General features: G+C 46.5%; 1 gene segment (V, D, J or C); it reads right to left on the bottom strand.

The window, feature by feature from the left end:
* Positions 1 to 1,870: 1,870 nt before the first annotated feature.
* On the bottom strand, positions 1,871 to 11,139 carry LOC145348463 (Ig kappa chain V region Mem5-like). The segment is given in 4 exon segments: positions 1,871 to 2,199; positions 8,529 to 8,567; positions 10,602 to 10,904; positions 11,091 to 11,139. Coding segments are annotated over 4 exon segments (720 nt in total).
* Positions 11,140 to 21,527: the final 10,388 nt, after the last annotated feature.

Below are 21,527 nucleotides of genomic sequence, written 5' to 3'. Positions count from 1 at the left end.
GATCCTTTCTTTCTCCTTTTCATCTGAACATTGCACAGAATTCGAGGAATTCCCTTTGGAAGATAATGTCAAAATTATAATGGCAGGAACTAAAAACCCGACAGTCAAAAATTTGGGAAAATATTTCAAAATATGGATGGGGGGATATATATTTTGAAATATTTTCCCAAAGACTGTCAGATTGGAAGATTGAAACGTAACCAACAGAGGAAGTGAAAGAAGCAGCGGAATATTTGTTACTGAGACGGGAACAATTAACTGAACATCATTAAACTTTCAGACTCAAAACTAATAAAAACACTAGCAGTGGAGGGGGTGGGAGGAATCTTGGAGACTGACACCGACAGGAACAATCTAAACGGCTGAAACTCCCATTTCCTCAGTCCCTGCCTGTCACTGCTCAGGAACCCCCCGAGGGGAACCCTCTCGGTCTGTCACTCTCTCTCTCTCTCCCTCACTCCCTCTCTCTCTGCTTCTGTCTTTCTCTCCTCTCTCTCATTCTCCCTCCTGGATGAAAGCTTTAACGATTTGCAGCAAATTAATTGATTTTCACCTTTCTAATTATTTGAAAAATTCACTGAGTGACATTTTGAGTCCCCAGTTTAAATTTTTCCCTCTCACTCACTACACCTGACACCAGGAAACGGTCAATACCGTTTTACTGTACCAGTTCGAGCAGCTGGATGTTTGTTACTGAGACGGGAGAAAATGGTGAACCGTGTTCACTACCTCCAATCTCCCAGCACAGAAGGCACAGTGGGATACAGTCAGGAGGGAGTTATCCTGGGAATCCTCAACAACATTCCAGGCTCCATGTAGTCTCTCGGTACCGTGTCAAACACAGACAAGGAAACCTCCTCTGGTTACCACAGACCGTCCCCCCCTCAGCTGATGAATCAGTTCTCCTCCATGTTGAACACCACTTGGAGGAAGCACTGAGGGTGGTAAGGACACAGAATGTACTCTGGGTGGGGAATTCAATGTCCATCACCAAGAGTTACTCTTTGAAACTATGGGAGTAGTGGGACCGTGTGAGATGGTGAGGTCAAGGGGGAGATGGTGAATATGGGATGGAGAATTGTGATTGTGATGGTTTAATCCCAGCAACTTTCAGCTTCTTTTCCGTTTTCAATCTTGTCACTCAAGAGATTCCAGATCAAACTGATCATTTTCAAATGATTGATCATTGGATTTGAATCCAATCTTCTGCAGATGTGTCATTGATTGACAGTCCAAGCAGCCAATCAGAACAATCATTGGTGAAATGCAGCCAATCAGCTGATGGGGAGGTGGGACATTTCCAAAGCACTCACCAGACATATACTGAATATTCTTAATGTTTATTACCTTTTACACATTGACATTGACAGAAAAAAGACTTGAATAAACAGCCCAGCCAGAGGAAGCTGGAGAAATTCACAGGGAGAATGGAGGTTTATTAAAACACTTGTGGAGATTTTCTCAATAACATGAGAATCCTGTCCCTTTAAACAGTGACTAAAGCTTCAATTGTAACTGCAGGGTGAGCAGGAAGGAGGTCTGGTTTACTGAAGCAGATACTTCAGAGGGTCACATTATTTCTGTACAGCTGAAGTCTTCAGCATCTTCGAGAGGTTTTACTTGTTATCACAAATCCACACTGTCCCCATCAAACACTCCCAGTGAAGGAAAAGCATGGGATTAATACAGAGTAAAGCTCCCTCTACAATATCCGAACAATGTTCTTTAACCCCTGACCCTCAGAAGTGTCTCAGACTCAGTCCCGAGAAGGAAGAGAGCTGTAATTCAATGCTGACAGTGACCTTTGTCCTCCCAGCTCACCCCTGTTCTATTCCAAGTTGTGTCTCCTCTGTGGACTGTCTCTAACACTCTAGGCACATTCTGAACTCCTGACACTCTTGCTGAGGGGAGAGGAGAGGCTCACGTGGGTGAGGGCACAGGAGAAGCGAGCGTTGGACTCCCAGTCGGAGCCAGAGAGGGTCAGCAGGCTGCTGACGCTGTAGGTGTTGTCCGAAGCTCGCAGGTAGTTGCTGGTCTGAACCCCGTTGGAAATGGCTGCACCATCCTTCTTCCACTTCACCTCCACCTCATCGGGATAGAAGTGATCGGCAAGGCACACCAGAGTGGCAGTGCCCTTGGTCTTGACCTCCTCTGGGGAGGGGGGCAGCAGGGTCAGCGTGGGTTGTGAATTCTCACGGGCTGGAAGAGAAGAGAAGGAATTTTAATCACTGCCATTTTCAGGCTTTCAACATCCCGAATATTAACTGGGATCAAATCAGTGTCAATGTTTCAATGTTGCAGAATTCTGAAAATCCATTCCGGGGGAACTTTTTTAACCCGTACGGAACAATCCCAACAAGAGAAGGGGCAGTTTTAGCAGTTTTAGAGAATGAAACTGGGCATGTGGAAGGTATATCAGTGAGAAAGCATTTGGGTAATAATGATCATAATAGATTTAGAGTAGCTATGGAAAAGGGGAGGGATCGATCAAGAGTAAACATTTTAAATTGGGAAAAGGCCAATTTCAGCAAACTGGAATTTTCCAAAATGAACCGGAAGAAGCAACTTGAAGGTAAATCAGTGTCAGAGCAGTGGGAGGATATTCGAGCTGGAGATAGAGTTCAGGACAGATTTGTTCATCAAGCAATAGCGTGGGACATTGCAAAGAGAATAACTAAGGATTAAATAGGGCGAATTTGAGAGCAAAAAGATAACTTGTGTGTGGAGAGAGAAGACATATAGGTGGTTCTTAATGAATAATTTACATCAAATATCACAAGTGGGAGGGACAAAGTTGACATTGTAGTTCAGGAGGGGCGGGATTGTGAACTAATTAATGGGATAATGATAGTGAGCAAGGAGATATTAATGTGTTTATCATCTTTTAAAATGGAGAAATTCCCAGGCCCGGGTGAAATGTATCCCAGGATGCGAAGTGAAGCAAGGGAAGAAATAGCAGAGATTCTGGCCATTATTTTCCAATCCTCTCTGGCTACAGGTGTGGTGTGGGTGGACTGGAGGATGGATAATGCTTTTTACAACTAAAAGCTGATGGAATCCAAGGGAAAGTGGCACATTCGATTTCAAATTAGTTCAGTGTCTGAGTGTAAAGGTTTGTTTCGAAGCTGGTTAAATCATTTTACAATGTTACTGAAACATTTGTAAAGAAGGTTACTAGAAATTCAGCACTGAAATGGTTAATAGTGAGAGTATTTAAAGACACAGTGTCCCTTTCAGAGAGTGTTAACCAATCAGGAAGCTGGAACTATTGCTCAGTCTGTCTGGGGGAAACAGGTTGAGCATCAACAAACCTCAGATCACACACAGATCAGGAGAACTTTATCCCAGAACATTGGAGCAGACTTGGGATCAACACACTTCACACAGGATTCCCACTGGCTGGTGTAGAAGCTTCTAGATTTCATTTCAAATCTTACAGCCCAGCACTGGGCTGAGGTCAAGGGTGAGGTTAGAATTAGTCTCAGTGTCCAGGGGTCAGACAGGGTCACTGCTCCGAATGACCCCATGAACTCTGGAGGGTGCGAGTGTGTGGAGAATGGGTGAGAGTCAGGATCAGGAGTCTCCAAGCTCAAAGACAGAATTACATTTCTATAGCACCGGTCAGCACCTCAGAATGTCCCAATGTGTTTTACAGCTCATTGTGCACAGCAAGACCCCGGAAGCCGAGTGGGAAAGAACAGATAAGCAGATTTGTAGTGATGTTGATTGAGGGATGAATATTGACCAGTTCACTGGGGTGAATTCCCCTGCTCTTCTTCCAATAGCACCATGGGATCTTTTACACCGCCTGAGAGGGCAGATATCAGATTGTCTCATCTGAAAGATGGGAGGCCTGTAGTTTAGAGGGGGGATGTGACAGGTGCTGGCCCTTTCCCCATAAGGATTTTGGAAGTGGATGGGGAAAGTGGGAGGTGAACTAGAGAAACATCTTTGTTGCTGCTGAAACTCTTGCTATCTGCTCAGATAACTAATAAACACACAGACACATCAGACAAACATCAGTCTGTTTCTGTGGATTCTCTGCTGCTTTCAGTTCAATGAAGAGTGCAGGAGGACATGCCAGGAGCAACAACAGACAGACTGAAAAATGAGGTGTTAACCTGGTGAAGCTACAACACAGAGACTGTGTACCAAACAGCAGAAGCAGCAAGTGAGAGAGAGAGTTAAACCATCCCACAACCAATGGATCAGATCTAAGCTCTGCAGTCCTGTCACATCCAGCCGTGAATGGTGGTGGACAATTAAACAACTCACTGGAGGAGGAGGCACCACAAATATCCCCATCCTCAATGATGGAGGAACCCAGCGCATCAGTACAAAAGATAAGGCTGAAGCATTTGCAGCAATCTTCAGCCAGAAGTTCCGAGTGGATGGTCCATCTCGACCTCCTCCGGAGGTCCTGAAGACTTGTGCTCCAGAACTTCCCGTGTCCCTAGCCAAGCTGTTCCAGTACATCTACAACACTGGCATCAACCCAACATTGTGATAAATTACCCGGTTATGAACTGTGCACAAAAACAGGACAAATCCAATCCGCACAATAACCACCCCATCAGTCTACTCTCGATCATCAGCAATGTGATCTGAACATATCCTGAGTGATACCAAGCAGCACTTACTCAGCAATAATCTGCTCACTGACACTCAGTTTGTGTTCCTCCAGGGTCACAAGAACATAAGAAATAGGAGCAGGAGTAGGCCATTTAGCCCCTCGAGCCTGCCCCGCCATTCAATAAGATCATGGCTGATCTGTCATGTCTCAGTTCCACATTCCCGCCCTCTCCCCATAACCCTTAATCCCCTTGCCTATCAAAAACCTATCAACCCGCGTCTTAAATATATTTAGCGAGGCAGCCTCCGCCACTTCAACGGGCAGAGAATTCCAGAGATTCACCACCCTTTGAGTGAAGAAGGCGGCTTAGAGGTGATCTTATTGAAACATATAAGATGATTAGAGGTTTAGATAGGGTGGACAGTGATAGCCTTTTCCCTCGGATGGAGAAAGCTAGCACGAGGGGGCATGGCTTTAAATTAAGGGGGGGTAGTTATAGGACGGATGTCAGGGGTAGGTTCTTAACCCAGAGGGTGGTGAGGGATTGGAATGCCCTGCCTGCTGCAGTTGTAAATGCACCTAGTTTGGGGGCGTTTAAGAGATCCGTGGATAGGTTTATGGATGGAAAGGGATTGGTTTAGGTTAGAGGGTCATTGTTTTTTTTTAACTGGTTGGTGCAACATCGTGGGCCGAAGGGCCTGTTCTGCGCTGTAATGTTCTATGTTCTATGTTCAACTCTGTTCTAAACCGCCCCCCCTTTATCTTGAGGCTGTGCCCTCTAGTCCTACTGTCCTTTCTGAGCGGGAAGAGCCTCTCCACCTCTATCCTATCCATCCCATTCATCATCTTATATGTCTCAATGAGATCTCCCCTCATTCTTCGAAACTCTAACGAGTACAAGCCTAGTTTATTCAGCCTCTCCTCATAGCTCAACCCCCTCAACTCTGGTATCAGCCTAGTAAACCTCCTCTGCACTCCCTCTAAGGCCAAAATATCCTTGCGTAAGTGCGGTGACCAAAACTGCACACAGTACTCCAGCTGCGGCCTCACCAATGCCCTACACAGCTGCAGCAAGACCTCCCTACTTTTATATTCAATCCCCCTCACTATGAAGGCCAGCATCCCATTCGCCTTCCTGACCACCTGCTGCACCTGCAGGCTGGGTTTTTGCGACTCATGCACAAGGACCCCGAGGTCCCTCTGCACCGTAGCATGCTGCAGTTTTTTGCCATGTAAGTAATAGTCCGTCCTACCATTATTCCTACCAAAGTGGACAACTTCACATTTGCCAACATTAAATTCCATTTGCCAGTTCCTGGCCCATTTGCCCAGCCTATCTAGATCCTTCTGCACACTCTCCATACCCTCTGCACAATTTGCCGTTCCACCAATCTTGGTGTCATCAGCAAATTTCGACACCATACACTCGGTTCTCTCCTCCAGATCATCCATATAAATGGTAAATAGCTAAGGCCCCAGCACCGACCCCTGGGGCACTCCACTAGTCACCAACCGCCAATCCGAATAGCACCCATTGACCCCAACTCTCTGCCTCCTATTTGACAGCCAATCCCCTATCCATGCTAACACCCTACCCCCAACTCCATGCCCCCTAACCTTCTGCAACAACCTCTTGTGAGGCACCTTATCAAATGCCTTTTGAAAATCAAGAAACACCACATCCACCGGTTCTCCTCTATCCAACGCACAAGACACATCCTCATAGAATTCCAATAAATTCGTCAGATATGACTTCCCCTTAACGAAACCGTGCTGCGTCTGCTCGATCAAACAATTCTCCTCAAGATGCCTCGCTATTTTCTCCTTGATCATGGATTCTAACATTTTACCTACAACAGACGTTAAACTAACCGGCCTATAATTCCCTGCCTTTTGCCTGCCACCCTTCTTAAATAACGGCGTAACATTAGCCGTTTTCCAATCTTCCGGCACTTCCCCGGAATCCAGCGACATTTGGAAAATAATCACCAAGGCTCAGTTCACTGAGGTCACTCAGTTCCTGACCTCATTACAGCCTTGTTTCAAACATAGAGAAAAGAGCTGAACTCCAGAGGTGAGGTGAGAGAGACTGCCCTTAACATCAAGGCAGCATTTGAGCAAATGTGGCATCAAGGAGCCCTCGCAAAACTGGAGCCAATGGGAATCAGGAGAAAACTCTCCGCTGGTTGGAGTTATACCCGGAACAAAGGAAGATGGTTGTTGTTTGGGATTTAACTCTACAATCTATATTAATGAGCTGGATGAAGGGAATGAGAGTAATGTCACTAAACTTGCTGATGATAAAATGAAAAGTCGGAATGCAAGTTGTGAGGAGGATAGAGAGTCTGAAAAGGAATAGAGATCAGTTCAGTGAGTGGGAAAACATTGACAGATGGAGAATAATGTGGGAAAATGTGAGCTTGTCCAATTTGGCAGGAGGATAGAGCAGAATACTAGTAAACTGGAGAAATTCTATCCAGTGATCTGGGTGTCTTTGCATCCAGGAACAGAAAAGAATTAGGAAGACAAATGGAATGTTGCTCTTCATTCCAATGAGGATGAGTATAAAAGGAGGGTTGTTTTGCTAAAGCAGATTGGGAAAATCACACTTAGAATATTGTGGACACTTAGGGTCTCCTTACCTAAGGAAAGATATAGGAGAATTGGAAAGAGTTCAGAGATGGTTCACTCGGCTGATTCCACCGAGTAAGGGATTGTCTTATGAGGAAAGCTTGAGCAAGTTGGGCCGATACTCATTGGAGTAGAACTTATTCCACCACCTCAGCACCATCTTCACCAGGGCAATTAGGGATGGGTGATAAATGCTGGTCTGCATAGAATCACAGAAAATAGGAACAGAAATAGGCCATTTGGAGAAATGGATTGGCCAAGCTAAATTGCCCCAAGTGTGTTCTTTAGGTGGGTTAGCAATGGTAAATGCGCAGGGTTACAGGGAGCCTGGGTAAGAAGCTCTTTTGGAGAATCGGGTGAAAAGATTTCCCTCACGTCTCTCAAAATCTGCTGCCTCTGTGATTAAGGGGAAAAGTTTCCTCATATCTACCCTATCTCTGTCCCTCGTAATTCTGTCAGTGGACTGAATAGCCTCCTCCTGCACTGTAGGGATTCAATGGCTAATAAAAAACTACATGGACTGTGTAAGGTTTCCACGGGTGAAGGGATCCATTTTAAATGGACCCTGTTGTGACCAATCGAGGGTGGGATTCCAGCTGATTACTCCTCACCCAGGAGCAAAACAAAATTGGGATCCGGTTCAAGAAGTTAACAAATGAGGGACCCAGTCTGAGACTGGTCACAACATGTACACAGCAAGATCCCACACACAGCAATGAGAACAATCAGCATTTTCAGTGATGTTGGATCCGGGATAAATGTCGGAATGAACTCATCCCAAAGAGAAAGTAACAGAAAGTCTCCCCAAAAGCCTGGAACACTGAAGCCACTGGATTGTGAGCCCTGCTGTGGCTGTTTGTCATCAGAACTTCAGCAAGAGATAAGCAGGGAGTGGAGAGAGCAGAGTGAAAGCTGGGGCAGGTGGCACCTCGGTGTCTGACTGTGCTGCTGCTGTGATCAGTTATATCAGAGAGTGAGACAGAGAGTTCAACTTCACATCAAACTCTGCCTGTGTGTGTCAGACTGAGACTGACAGGAGTCTAGAGAGTGATTTCACTCCATGCTGCAGGAATGTGAACACAGTCTGCAAACGTCCAGATCTCCTCCACACGGTGGGTAAAAGCTGCTTACTTATATCTTGCTGCTTAAAGGGGGGAATGGAAGGAAAGAAATACAGCTGGACTCCCTGTTCTACACAGTGTTCTTCAATCAACCATTTCATTGACTGCAGCTTCCTCACTAACACCTTCAACTATTCAGTATTTGTGTTTGAGAAAGTTTCAGCATTGAAAGGGTTAATAATGGAGGATTGGGCTTTACTTACTCAGTCTGAGTTTGGTTCTTTTAGCAAACGGAGAGCACACTGACAGCTTCCAGTGGAGGAGCTGTACAAAAACCTCTGTCTCTGACTCACTCACTCACTCATCTTTCTCTCTCACTGTTTCTCTCTCACTGTTTCTCTCTCTCTGTTTCTCTCAATATCTCTGTGTTTTGTTGGGAGAGTTGAGAATTCTAATTTGAGATGATAAATCTTTCAGCTGCTCTTCATATGTGGACATGGAGAGTAAGAGGGAAACTCGAGGCCTTCAGCGAGCGGTGGACACCACAGGGACTGGAGTGTGTAGTGGATAGTGCAAATAATTTGTTCAGTTTCCTTTCTTGTGTTCATTAAATATTATATAAAACTGTGGGATGTGTCAGTACAGGAGGTGGTGCTGTGTGTCCATTATTATATATTATATGAAACTGTGGGATGTGTCAGTACAGGAGGTGGGACTGTGTGTCCATTATTATATATTATATAAAACTGTGGGATGTGTCAGTACAGGAGGTGGGACTGTGTGTCCATTATTATATATTATATAAAACTGTGGGATGTGTCAGTACAGGAGGTGGTGCTGTGTGTCCATTATTATATATTATCTAAAAGGCAAATTGTGCGGAGGGTGTGGAGAGTCTGCAGAAGGATCTAGATAGGCTGGGCGAATGGGCCAGGAAATGGCAAATGGAATTTAATGTTGGCAAGTGTGAGGTGGTCCACTTTGGTAGGAACAATGGTAGGAAGGACTATTACATACGGGGCGAAAAACTGCAGCAGGCGACGGTGCAGAGGGACCTCGGGGTCCTTGTGCATGAGTCTCAAAAACCCAGCTTGCAGGTGCAGCAGGTGGTCAGGAAGGCGAATGGGATGCTGGCCTTCATAGCGAGGGGGATTGAATATAAAAGTAGGGAGGTCTTGCTGCAGCTGTATAGGGCATTGGTGAGGCCGCAGCTGGAGTACTGTGTGCAGTTTTGGGCGCCGCACCTGCGCAAGGATATTTTAGCCCTGGAGGGAGTGCAGAGGAGGTTTACTAGGCTGATACCGGAGTTGAGGGGATTGAGCTATGAGGAGAGGCTGAATAAACTGGGCTTGTACTCGTTAGAGTTTAGAAGAATGAGGGGAGATCTCATTGAGACGTATAAGATGATGAATGGGATGGATAGGATAGAGGTGGAGAGACTCTTCCCGCTCAAAAAAGACAGTAGGACTAGGGGGCACAGCCTCAAGATAAAGGGGAGGCGGTTTAGAACGGAGTTGAGGAGGAACTTCTTCACTCAAAGGGTGGTGAATCTCTGGAATTCTCTGCCCGTTGAAGTGGTGGAGGCTGCCTCGTTAAATATTTTTAAGAAGCGGGTTGATGGGTTCTTGATAAGAGAGGGGATTAAGGGTTATGGGGAGAGGGCGGGAAAGTGGAACTGAGCCACGACAGATCAGCCATGATCTTATTGAATGGCGGGGCAGGCTCGAAGGGCTAGATGGCCTACTCCTGCTCCTATTTCTTATGTTCTTATGTTCTTAAAACTGTGGGATGTGTCAGTACAGGAGGTGGGACTGTGTGTCCATTATTATATATTATATAAAACTGCGGGGTGTGTCAGTACAGGAGGTGGGACTGTGTGTCCATTAATATATATGATATAAAACTGTGGGGTGTGTCAGTACAGGAGGTGGGACTGTGTGTCCATTATTATATATGATATAAAACTGTGGGATGTGTCAGTACAGGAGGTGGGACTGTGTGTCCATTATTATATATGATATAAAACTGTGGGATGTGTCAGTACAGGAGGTGGGACTGTGTGTCCATTATTATATATTACATAAAACTGTGGGATGTGTCAGTACAGGAGGTGGGACTGTGTGTCCATTATTATATATTACATAAAACTGTGGGATGTGCCAGTACAGGAGGTGGGACTGTGTGTCCATTATTATATATTATATAAAACTGTGGGATGTGTCAGTACAGGAGGTGGGACTGTGTGTCCATTATTATATATTATATAAAACTGTGGGATGTGTCAGTACAGGAGGTGGTGCTGTGTGTATTGGGGTTTTTGTAAGGCTCTGTATCACTGTGTCTAGCATAGCTGCCATATTGCTGACAGTAATAATCAGCGACATCCTCATTCTGAACATTGCTGATTGTCAGGGTGAATCTTGTCCCAGATCCACTGCCGGTGAATCGGTCGGATACTCCTGTGAATCGAGTTGATGCACTGTAGATCAGCAGAGCCGGTTTCTGTCCTTCTCGCTGTTGATACCAACTCACGTAACTGCTAACAGATTGACTGGCCGTACAGGTGATGGTGGCGGTCTGGCCCAGGCTCACTGACAGCACCGGGGGAGTCTGGGTCATGATGATTTCTCCATTGATACCTGAGGGGTAATAGAGAAACAGAGTGAAGTAAGAACTGTCACAGAAAGAGGCTGTACAATGAGATATTGTTGGAGACACTGACTGTTCCTCTCCTTTCAGCATTTTCCCTTCAATCACAAGTCAGGAGAATTGGATTGAAATGGAGAGCAGGGAAATATTCAAGGTGGAAGGAGAGAGATTTGTACCTGCGATGCAGAATGCCAGAGGCCAGAGCAGCTGGATGGCTGAAATCATGGTGTGTGCTCGTGTCCCTGTGCCTGGTTACTGATAAACTCTCCCTTCACTGGGCTCTGCTTTATAAAGCTGCAGCCTGTGAGAGTCTCACTGCCTGTTCCTCAGTTTGTAAATGGTCTGACCCAGAGAAACCACGTCAGCACATTTCACTTCCTCTTCTTCTCTCCCCCTCCCTCACTCGCTGTCTCTCTCTCTCTTTCTCTCAATATTTGTCTCTCAGTCTCAGTCTTACTCTCTCGATATCTGTCCCTCAGTCTCTGTCTCTATTGATATCACTCCCTCAATTGCTGTCTCTTTCACTCTCTGAGTAATTCTCCATTAGTCTATGTTTCTGTCCATCACACTCTCACTGTCTCCCTTTCTTGTCCTTTCTGTCTCACACTCTGTCTCTTCTCATTCTCCCTCCCTCTATTCCTCTCAGTTTCTCCCTCACTTTATCTCATAGAGTCATAGAGGTTTACAGCAAGGAAACAGGCCCTTCAGCCCAACTTGTTCATGCTGCCCTTTTTTTTAAAGCCCTAACTTCAATTGCTGCATTTGGCCCATATCCGTCTATACCCATCTTACCCATGTAACTGCCTAAATATTTTAAAAAGACAAAATTGTACCCGCCTCTATTACTACCTCTGGCAGCTTGTTCCACCTCTGTGTGAAAAAATTGCCCATTTGGACACTTTTGTAACTCTCCCCTCTCGCCTTAAACCGATGTTTTAGAATCCCCTACCTTCGAGAAAAGATATAAATTATCCATTTGATCTATGCCCCTCATTATCTTATGGACCTCTGTAAGGTCACCCCTCAGCCTCCTACGCTCCAGACAAAAAAGTCCCAGTCGATCCAGCCTCTCCTAATAACCCAAACAATCAAGTCCTGGTAGCATCCGAGGAAATCTTTTCTGCACTGTTTCTAGTTTAATAACATCCTTTCCAGAACAGGGTGACCAGAATCGTACACAGCATTCCAAGTGTGGCCTTAAGTGTGGACTTCATTTACTTGTCACCCCTGGCCTCAGTGATCAATTGCCCCTGACCTCACAGCTCTCCAATTCCCTCCGTGGCCTCACTCCTCCCTACCCCTGTGTCCTGCTCCAGACTCACATTTCTCCCTCACCTTCCATCTGCTGACTCTGTTCCCCGGCTCATCGCTGCTTCCTTCATCCCACCATTGACAGCAGAGCCTTCAGATGCCCAGGTCCTGCTCACTGACCTCCCACCCTTAATCCCTCCCCCTCTCCAAATCTTTCTCCCCATCATACTCCATCCTTCAACCCAAGTCTTCGATCTCTCTTCCTAAATTACCCCCAGCCCCTCCCCCATTCCTCTTATGCGGCTTTGTGAAACATCATGGGCTATGTTGTACACTAAGATGCTATATAAATTCAGGTGCTGCCTCAGGAACCTTGGTGAGTTCATGCAGGGCATCTTATAGATGGCACACACTGCTGCCACTGTTCGACAGTGGTGGAGGGATTTAATGTTTGTGAATGGGGTGCCAATCAAGTGGGGCTGCTTTGTCCTGGATGATGTTGAGCTTCTGGAGTGTTGCTGGAGCTCTACTCATCCAGACAAGTGGAGACTATTCCATCACACTCCAGACTTGTGCCTTGTAGATGGTGGACAGGCTTTGGAGAGTCAGGATGTGAGTTACTGGCTGCAGGATTCCTATCCACTGACCTTCTCTTGTAGACACAGTATTTATAGGCTGGTCCAGTTCAGTTTCTGGTCAATCAGAACCAAGAGGATTTTACAGTGGGGGATTCAGCGATGGTAATGACATTGAATGTCAAGGGGAGATGTTCAAATTCTCTCTTGTTGGAGATGGTGATTCCGTGGTACTTGTGTGGTACGAATGTTACTGCTTCAATATCTTAGGAGTTGTGAATGGTGCTGAGCATTGTGTAATCATCAGTGAACATCCCCACTTCTGAAGGTCATTACTGAAGCAGCTGAAGATGGTTGTGTCTCAGACATGACCCTGAGGAACTCCTGCAGTGATGTCCCAAAACAATCTCAGATTGAAATCTGCTAACCACAACCATTTTCTCATCATATTGGATGGCACGGTGACACACTCGTTAACACTACTGCCTTACAGCACCAAGGACCCGGGTTTGATTCTTGGCATGGGTCACTGTCTGTGTGGAGTTTGCATGTTCTCACCATGTCTGCTTGGGTTTCCTCCAGGTGTTCCAGTTTCCTCCCACAGTCCGAATGACCTGCTGGTTAGGCGCATTGGTCATGCTAAATTCTCCCTCAGTGTACCCGAACAGGCGCTGGAGCATGGTGACTAAGAGATTTTCCTGGTAACTTCATTGCAGTGTTAATGTAAATCTACTTTTGGCACTAATACTTACATTTCAACGTAAAAGTCCAATAACTACAACCATCTTCCTTGGTGCTGGGTGTGACTCCAGCCAGCGGAGAGTTTCCCCCTGATTCCCATTGACTCCAGTTTTGTGAGGGCTCCTTGATGCCACACTCAAATGCTGCCTTGATGTTAAGGGCAGTCACTCTCACCTCACCTCTGGAGTTCAGCTCTTTTGTCCATGTTTGAATCAAGGCTGTAATGAGGTCAGGAACTGAGTGACCCTGGCGGAACCCAGACTGAGTGTCAGTGAGCAGGGTATTGCTGAGTAAGTGCTGCTTGATAGAACTGTGAACAATTTAAATCACTTTACTGGTGAGTGAGAGTGGATTGATGAGGCGGTAAGTGGCCAGAATAGATCTATCCTGGTTTTTAGTATACAGGACATATCTGGGCAATTTTCCACATTGCTGGATGTGCATGAGTCGCAAAAACCCAGCCTGCAGGTGCAGCAGGTGGTCAGGAAGGCGAATGGGATGCTGGCCTTCATAGCGAGGGGGATTGAATAGAAAAGTAGGGAGGTCTTGCTGCGGCTGTATAGGGCATTGGTGAGGCCGCAGCTGGAGTACTGTGTGCAGTTTTGGGCGCCGTACTTACGCAAGGATATTTTGGCCTTGGAGGGAGTGCAGAGGAGGTTTACTAGGCTGATACCGGAGTTGAGGGGGTTGAGCTATGAGGAGAGGCTGAATAAACTAGTCTTGTACTCGTTAGAGTTTAGAAGAATGAGGGGAGATTTCATTGAGACGTATAAGATGATGAATGGGATGGATAGGATAGAGGTGGAGAGACTCTTCCTGCTCAGAAAGGACAGTAGGACTAGGGGGCACAGCCTCAGGATAAAGGGGGGCGGTTTAGAACGGAGTTGAGGAAGAACTTCTTCACTCAAAGGGTGGTGAATCTCTGGAATTCTCTGCCCGTTGAAGTGGTGGAGGCTGCCTCGCTAAATATTTTTAAGACGCGGGTTGATGGGTTTTTGATAAGAGAGCGGATTAAGGGTTATGGGGAGAAAGCAGGAAAGTGGAACTGATCCACTTCAGATCAGCCATGATCTTATTGAATGGCGGGGCAGGCTCGAAGGGCTAGATGGCCTACTCCTGCTCCTATTTCTTATGTTCTTATGTAATAAATGCCAGTGTTGTAGATGTACTGGAACAGCTTGGCTTAGGGCGTAACACGTTCTGGAGCACAAGTCTTCAGGACTATTGCTGGATTATTGTCAGGAGACAAAGTCTTTGTGGTACCCAGTTGTGAATGTATCAGCCTTATCTTTTGCACTGATGTGCTGGGCTCCTCCATCGTTGAGGATGGGGATATTTGTGAACCTCCTCCTCCACTGAGTTGTTTAATTGTTCACCACTATTCGTGGCTTGATGTGGACTGCAGAGATTTGATCTGATTCATTGGTTGTGGGATGGTTTAACTCTGTCTATCACTTGCTGCTTCAGCTGTTTGACACACAGTCTCTGTGTTGAAGCTTCACCAGGTTAACACCTCATTTCTCAGTATATCTGCAGTTGCTCCTGCCATGCCCTCCTGCACTCTTCATTGAACCAGGGTTGATCCCCTGGCTTGGTGGTAATGGTAGAGTGGGGGATATGCTGGGCCATGAGGTTACAGATTGTGGTTGAGTACAATTCTGCTGCTGCTGATGGCCCACAGTGCCTCATGGATGCCCAGTTTTGAGTTCCTTGATCTGTTTGAAATCTATCCCATTTAACACGGTGGTAGTGCCACACAACATGATGGAGGGTATCCTCAATGTGAAGATGGGATTTTATCTCCACAAGGACTGTGCGGTGGTCACTCCCACTGATACTGCCATGGACAGATCCATCTGTAACAGGCAGGTTGGTGAGGGTGAGGTCAAGTATGTTTCTCCCTCTTGTTGGTTCCCTCCCCACCTGCCGCAGTCCCAGTCTAGCAGCGATGTCCTTTAGGACCCAGCCAGCTCGGTGTGTGGTGGTGCTACTGAGTAACTCTTGGTGATGGACATTGAATTCCCCACCCAGAGTACATTCTGTGTCCTTACCACCCTCAGTGCTTCCTCCAAGTGGTGTTCAACATGGAGGAGAACTGATTCATCAGCTGAGGGGGGGACGGTATGTGGGAACCAGAGGAGGTTTCCTTGTCCGTGTTTGACACGGTACCGAGAGACTACATGGAGTCTGGAATGTTGTTGAGGATTCCCAGGATAATTCCCTCCTGACTGTATCCCACTGTGCCTTCTGTGCTGGGAGATTGGAGGTAGTGAACACGGTTCACCATTTTCTCCCGTCTCAGTAACAAACATCCAGCTGCTCTGAGCTCCTTCTTTCACTTCCTCTGTTGGTTACGTTTCAATCTTCCGATCTGACAGTCTTTGCAGTTATTTTTGACACTGGGGATTTGTGCTGTGGTCTGAATCTCTAACAATAACTGTCCAATCAGTGAAAAGAACAGCAGCTCAGAGCAGTCAGGACTGAGGAGCCAGGCTCACTGGGAAACACATTGGGAAGATCAAAGCCATGGTCTTCATCTCCCGATACAAACTCCATCCCTCCCCCTGAGCACTGTCTGCTGGATCAGCATCCCCACATCCCTGCCTCGCGATGGTTTTCCCCAACCTAATTCCCCATTCCCCTGATCACAGGCCCCGACTTTCCCATCCCCACCTCCCCTTCCCCAATAGACTGGCCTCCCGATGGCTTCCTCAATACCCCCCACCCCTCCAATTGTCAGCCCCGACACCCCACTCCCTGATCACCAGCCTCCTCCTCATGGCTTCCTCAACTGGAAGGTTCCTGCTGAACTCAGCAACAACTCTGGCCTCCCCCGCCCCCCACACCAGCTTCTAAACAAACATCAGCGATGGAATTGTGGGGACAGGCAGAAAGAAACTTTAGTAAAAGTCAAACCAGCTTTACAGTCATCGTCATTGCTCATGCACTTTGACCCGAGCAAACCATTCGGAATCCTTGTGATGCCTCTCTGTACTTTGCAGGGGGGTGAACACACAGTAGATGTACAGTTGGGAGTGAGGTTCAGTCAGATATAGAAGGAAAACTCAGTCAGTCCAGCAGGCAGAGAAGACTTGGGCTTGATAAGGCACATGGGAGGATTGGAAGGCTAAACAGCATCTATTTTAATACAAGGAGCCTGTCTGGTCAGGCAGATGAACTTAGAGAGTTGGTCAGCATGTGGAAATATGAGATTGTTGTAATCACTGAGATATGGTTGAAAGAAGGGCAGGACTGGAATCTCGACATTCCAGGGTATAGAAGTTCCAGGCGTGATTGGGGAGATGTAGGAGAGGATGTAAGAGATTAAAGAGACTGCAATAATGAGGAACAATGTCTTGGAATGCTCTCTTCAAATGAGGCCATATGGGTGGAGTTGAGAAATATAAAGGGTGATCATTGTACTGGGATTATACTACAGCCCTCCCAACACTCAGAGGGAGATAGAGAAGCAGATATGTTGGCAAATCAGAGACGTGTGAGAGGAATAGGGCGATAGTAATCGGGGATTTCAACCTCACCAATATTAACTAGAGTCACCTCAGTGTGAAAGGGGTGGTACGGTGGTACAGTGTTTAGCGCTGCTGCCTCACAGCGCCAGGGACCCAAGGTCAATTCTGGCATCGGGTGCCTGTGTGGAGTTTGCATGTTCTCCCTGTGTTTGTGTGAGTTTCCTCTGGGTGCTCTGGTTTCCTCCCACAGTCCAACGATGTGCAGGTTAGATTGATTGGCCATGCTAAATTGCTCCTTAGTGTCAGAGGGACTAACAGGGTAAATACATGGGACCATGGGGACAGGGCTGGGTGGGATTATTGTTGGTGTAGGATTGATGGGCTGAATGGACTGCACTGTAGGGATTCTATGATTCTATGATTAGACAGGATGGAATTTGTAAAGTGATTCCAGGAGAGCTCTTCGTGTCAGTACATCGACCTCATCCTTGGGAATGAAGTCAGGCAAGTTGTTGAAGTGTCAGTGGGTGAACATTTTGGGGATGGAGAAGGTGGGCAGAGCAATGAAAAATGGAATTTAATCCTGATAAGTGTGAGGTGATGCATTTTGGGAGATTTAATAAGGATAGGATTTACACAATGAGTTGTCGGCACCGAGGGATTATTGGGGAGAAAAGGGACCTTGGTGTAAAGTCCATAGATTCCTGAAGGTGGCAGCACAGGGAGATAGTGTGGTGAAGAAGGCAATCGGAATGCTTGCCTTCATGAGCGAGGTGAATTCAAATATGGGAGGGGGGAAATCTTGGTACAACTTCATAAAACACTGGTTAGGCCACAGATAGAATATTGTGCGCAGTTCTGGTCACCACACTATCGGAATGATGTGATTGCACTGGTGAGGGTGCAGAGGAGAATCACCAGGATGTTGCCTGGGATGGAAACTTTCAGCTGTGAGGAGAGACTGGATAGGCTGGGTTTGTTTTCCCTGGAGCAGAGGGAGGACCTGATTGAGGTGGACAAAATTATGAGAGGTACAGATAGGCTAGATCATAAGAGACTTTTCCCCATGGCACAGATGTCTAAGAGCAGAGGGCATAGGTTTAAGGTGAGGAGGAAGTGGTTAAGAGAAGATCTGAGAAAGAATTTCTGACCTAGAGAATGGTGGAAATATGGAATGCGCTGCCTGAGAGGGTGATGGAGGCAGGAACTCTCGCTACATTTAAGAAGCATCTGGACAAGCACTTCAATCACCAAGGCACAGTAGCTATGGACCAAGTACTGGTAAAAGGAATTAGTATAGATTGATATTGGGTAGTCAGCATAGACATGGTGGGCCGAAGGTTCTGTTTCTGTGCTGTGTAACTCTATGATGCTATATGGAGTTGGAGCAGTTCTATCCCATGGAATGGCAGATGGGGCGGAGAGGCTAAATTCATTTGCTTCAAGGACTTTGTCAGACGTTGAGAAAATGTACTCACAAATTGACATGGAAAGCCCAGCAGTTATGCACAGAGTGAAAAATTTCACCAATATGTTTATGGGCAACATTTCACCATCGTGTCAGACCATAAGCCATTGTTAGGGGTTTTCCAGGACATTAAGCCAGTGCCACCTATTGCCTCTGCCAGGGTGCAGAGATGGGCATTGCTGATGGCACCAGACAGCTAAACCTTCCAGCGTAGGCCGGGAACACAGATCTCAAATACAGATGCATTGAGCTGCCTGCCGCTACCACAGACCACACCGTCACCACCTGTTCCACAGGAGATAGTATTGGCTCTGCATTATTTGGCCTCTGCCTGTCTCAGCAGCCCACATTCAGATGTGGACAGATAGGGAGCTGGTGTTAGCAAATGGTGAGAAAATGGTACTGACCAGGTGGCACTTTGACAAGGCAGAGCAAATGAAGCTGTATTTACACTGCAGGGACCAGATACCCTGTGAAGATGAGGTGCTATTGTGGGGGGGTTTGTGTCAGTGTATGACCCCCTGGGCAATGGCCATTGCTCCAACAGTCACATGATGTCCATCCTGGCTAGAGCAGAATGAAAGTGTTGGCCAGTAGTTATGTCTGGTGGCCTGGCATTGACAGAGACATTGAACAAATGGTTGGACAGTGTGAGAATTGTCCGACTCAGCAAGTGTTACCTCCACCAGCGAACATGCTCCCTTGGTCACGGCTTCATGTAGGATTTGGACAGATGTTCCTGGTGTTAGTCGATGTCCATTCCAAGTGGCTGGACGATCAGCTCATGAGACCCATCACAGCCTCCATTTACCATTGATAAACTGAGGCAGATCTTTGTGATCCATGGTCTTCCTGAAGTGTTGCTATCAGATAACGGAGCAGCATTCACGCTGATGAATTTCAGACTTTGGTCAAGTCTAATGACATTTGTCATGTCAGGTCAGTCCCCGACCATCCTGCCTCGAATGGGTTGGTGGAGTGAGCCATGCAGATGTTCAAGGCTCCATGTGAAGCAGGTTCATGGACCGCTGCCATTGCGATTGGCCAGTTATTTGCTGTGCTATAACACTACACCTCACACCATCACTGGGGTCATGTCGGGGTCATGCCTGCAGAATTGTTAATGGGTCGGTGCCTGTGTACCTGTTTAGATTTAATGTTCCCAAATTTGTCGGGGAGGGTGGAGGCTCAGCAAGCCTCTCAGAAAGGGTATCGTGACTCTCAGAAAGGGGACAGATTGTTTAATGATGGGAACCTCATGTTGAGAGGGAATTTGGATGGTGGATCTGCCTGGGTGCCAGGGGGAGTTGTGGAGATGACAGGACCAGTCTCATATTTGCGGGAGATATGACTGTTGACTTAAAGAGCATGTTGGTTACCTACACAAGAGAGTAGAGCCAGTTCCAGGAGATGGACACTTGGAGCCTGCATCCAGTTTGTGTGTACCAGCCTCTGAACAAGACAGTTCCATATCCATGGTGAGGCCAAGGCAGCCTCTGGCTTTGGTGGGTAAGGCTGAGGAAAGGGCCGTCCAGGGCCTAGCTCCAGAGGTGGTTAGTACATCCACCCCATCAGTGGATCCTGTATCGATGGCTGCTGAAGTGCCCCTGATAGAGTTGCAGTGTTCCGCAAGGTTCCAGAAATCTCTGGACCAGCTGACATTATGGACTGTCTTTCCCTGGTGTCCCTTCTGTAATGTTGTTGTTTCTCTGCCTGTGTGTTAACTGTTGTACTTTTTGTTTTATCACAGGGAGTCCAAGATGTTCCAGGGGAAGGAGTGTGTGAGCCTGGTCCCTTTAAGGGGCAGTCCTTCACAGGCCACATGACCAGGCTGGAGCCAATGGAGTGTGAGGATGTGAACCTGGGTCAATCAGGAGTGAGGGCGATCATTCCTGGGACTGGAGGCTTCAGTTGGGGTCAGGATGTTGTTGGGAGTAGACCTGTGTGGTTGTGTTGTTAAACCCTTCATTGTAAATAGTTCTTCTCATCAATAAAGCCTTTACTTAGTTATTTCCAAATCCAGTCTCCTCCAGTTATTACAATCAGCATCTGTACCACTTTGGACAGCAACAGTCTCTGATAACATCAAATACACAGACTAACTATTCAACTGGAACAGTTTCACCAGCTGCTGTCACCCTCCCTACTTCCCTCCATTTATTCTGCATTCTCACCATCTCCCCTCCATTTCTCACTGAATCCTCCAGTTTCCTAGTCTTTCCTGTGACCAGGTTCACCTGCCCCCTTCCCCTTGGGATTGTTCGATTGTTTTGTTCCAGAAACTTTCTGGTTGTGGTCAGGGTTCTCTCCACCGCAACCCGAGACATTGGGTCTGGGGTAGTGTCGATGTTTAACATTGTGTCCCACCTTGGACTGAATACATAACCAGTGAGGGTCTGACCCACACGATGAGAGTTTGTCACCGTAAAGGAGTCAGGGATCCCGAATGCTGCCATATAACCTGTGTGTGATAATTATTCACTGGATTTAGCTCAGAGATACACAATATTGGATGTTGTTTTGGAACAAAGGGAAATCTCAATGTTCAGGAAACATAGGTGATTGAGAGCAAAGGGGTAGCTTCATGTAATATTGTGTGTGTCTAGCCCTCAGTTAATGCATATAGTTAAATGCTTTGTCGTGTATTATAGAGTTTGTGTGTTTTGTTTTCTTTTTACATGAATGAATATCCTGTATTAATTGTTCACACAAAGACTGGACTATTTCTCCCTGGTTCACACACTTTTCTCACAGGATACCAAAGTGAAAATCTACACCACTAAGAACCAGTGTTCCATGTTCCCATTCTGAGCTTTGAGATCCTCTCACATTTAACATCAGTGTGGGTCTGAACACCTCAAACAACATTCTATTCTCTCAAAAGTAACTCTGGAGATTGTTGCTGGTGATTTTAAAATGATCCCAGATCCGAATAGTTTTGTTGTTGAGCTGCCTTCTTTAACTCTGCTGCAAATTGCATCCATCAAACTTTTGGGTTTATATTTTGGGAAGAGACAAACACATTTTAAAGTCTTTCAGCACAGAAGCTTTCAGCATTTGAATTTGTGTCAATTGTTGTCAAACCTTCTAAATTAAACATTTCCTGTT

Source organism: Carcharhinus amblyrhynchos, chromosome 9 (assembly GCF_965287045.1).
Source record: "Carcharhinus amblyrhynchos chromosome 9, sCarAmb.v2.hapA, whole genome shotgun sequence".
In the NCBI taxonomy this organism is placed as follows: Eukaryota; Metazoa; Chordata; class Chondrichthyes; order Carcharhiniformes; family Carcharhinidae; genus Carcharhinus; species Carcharhinus amblyrhynchos.
The sequence above is the reverse complement of the archived record's forward strand: the minus strand, read 5'-3'. Positions and strand labels throughout refer to the sequence as shown.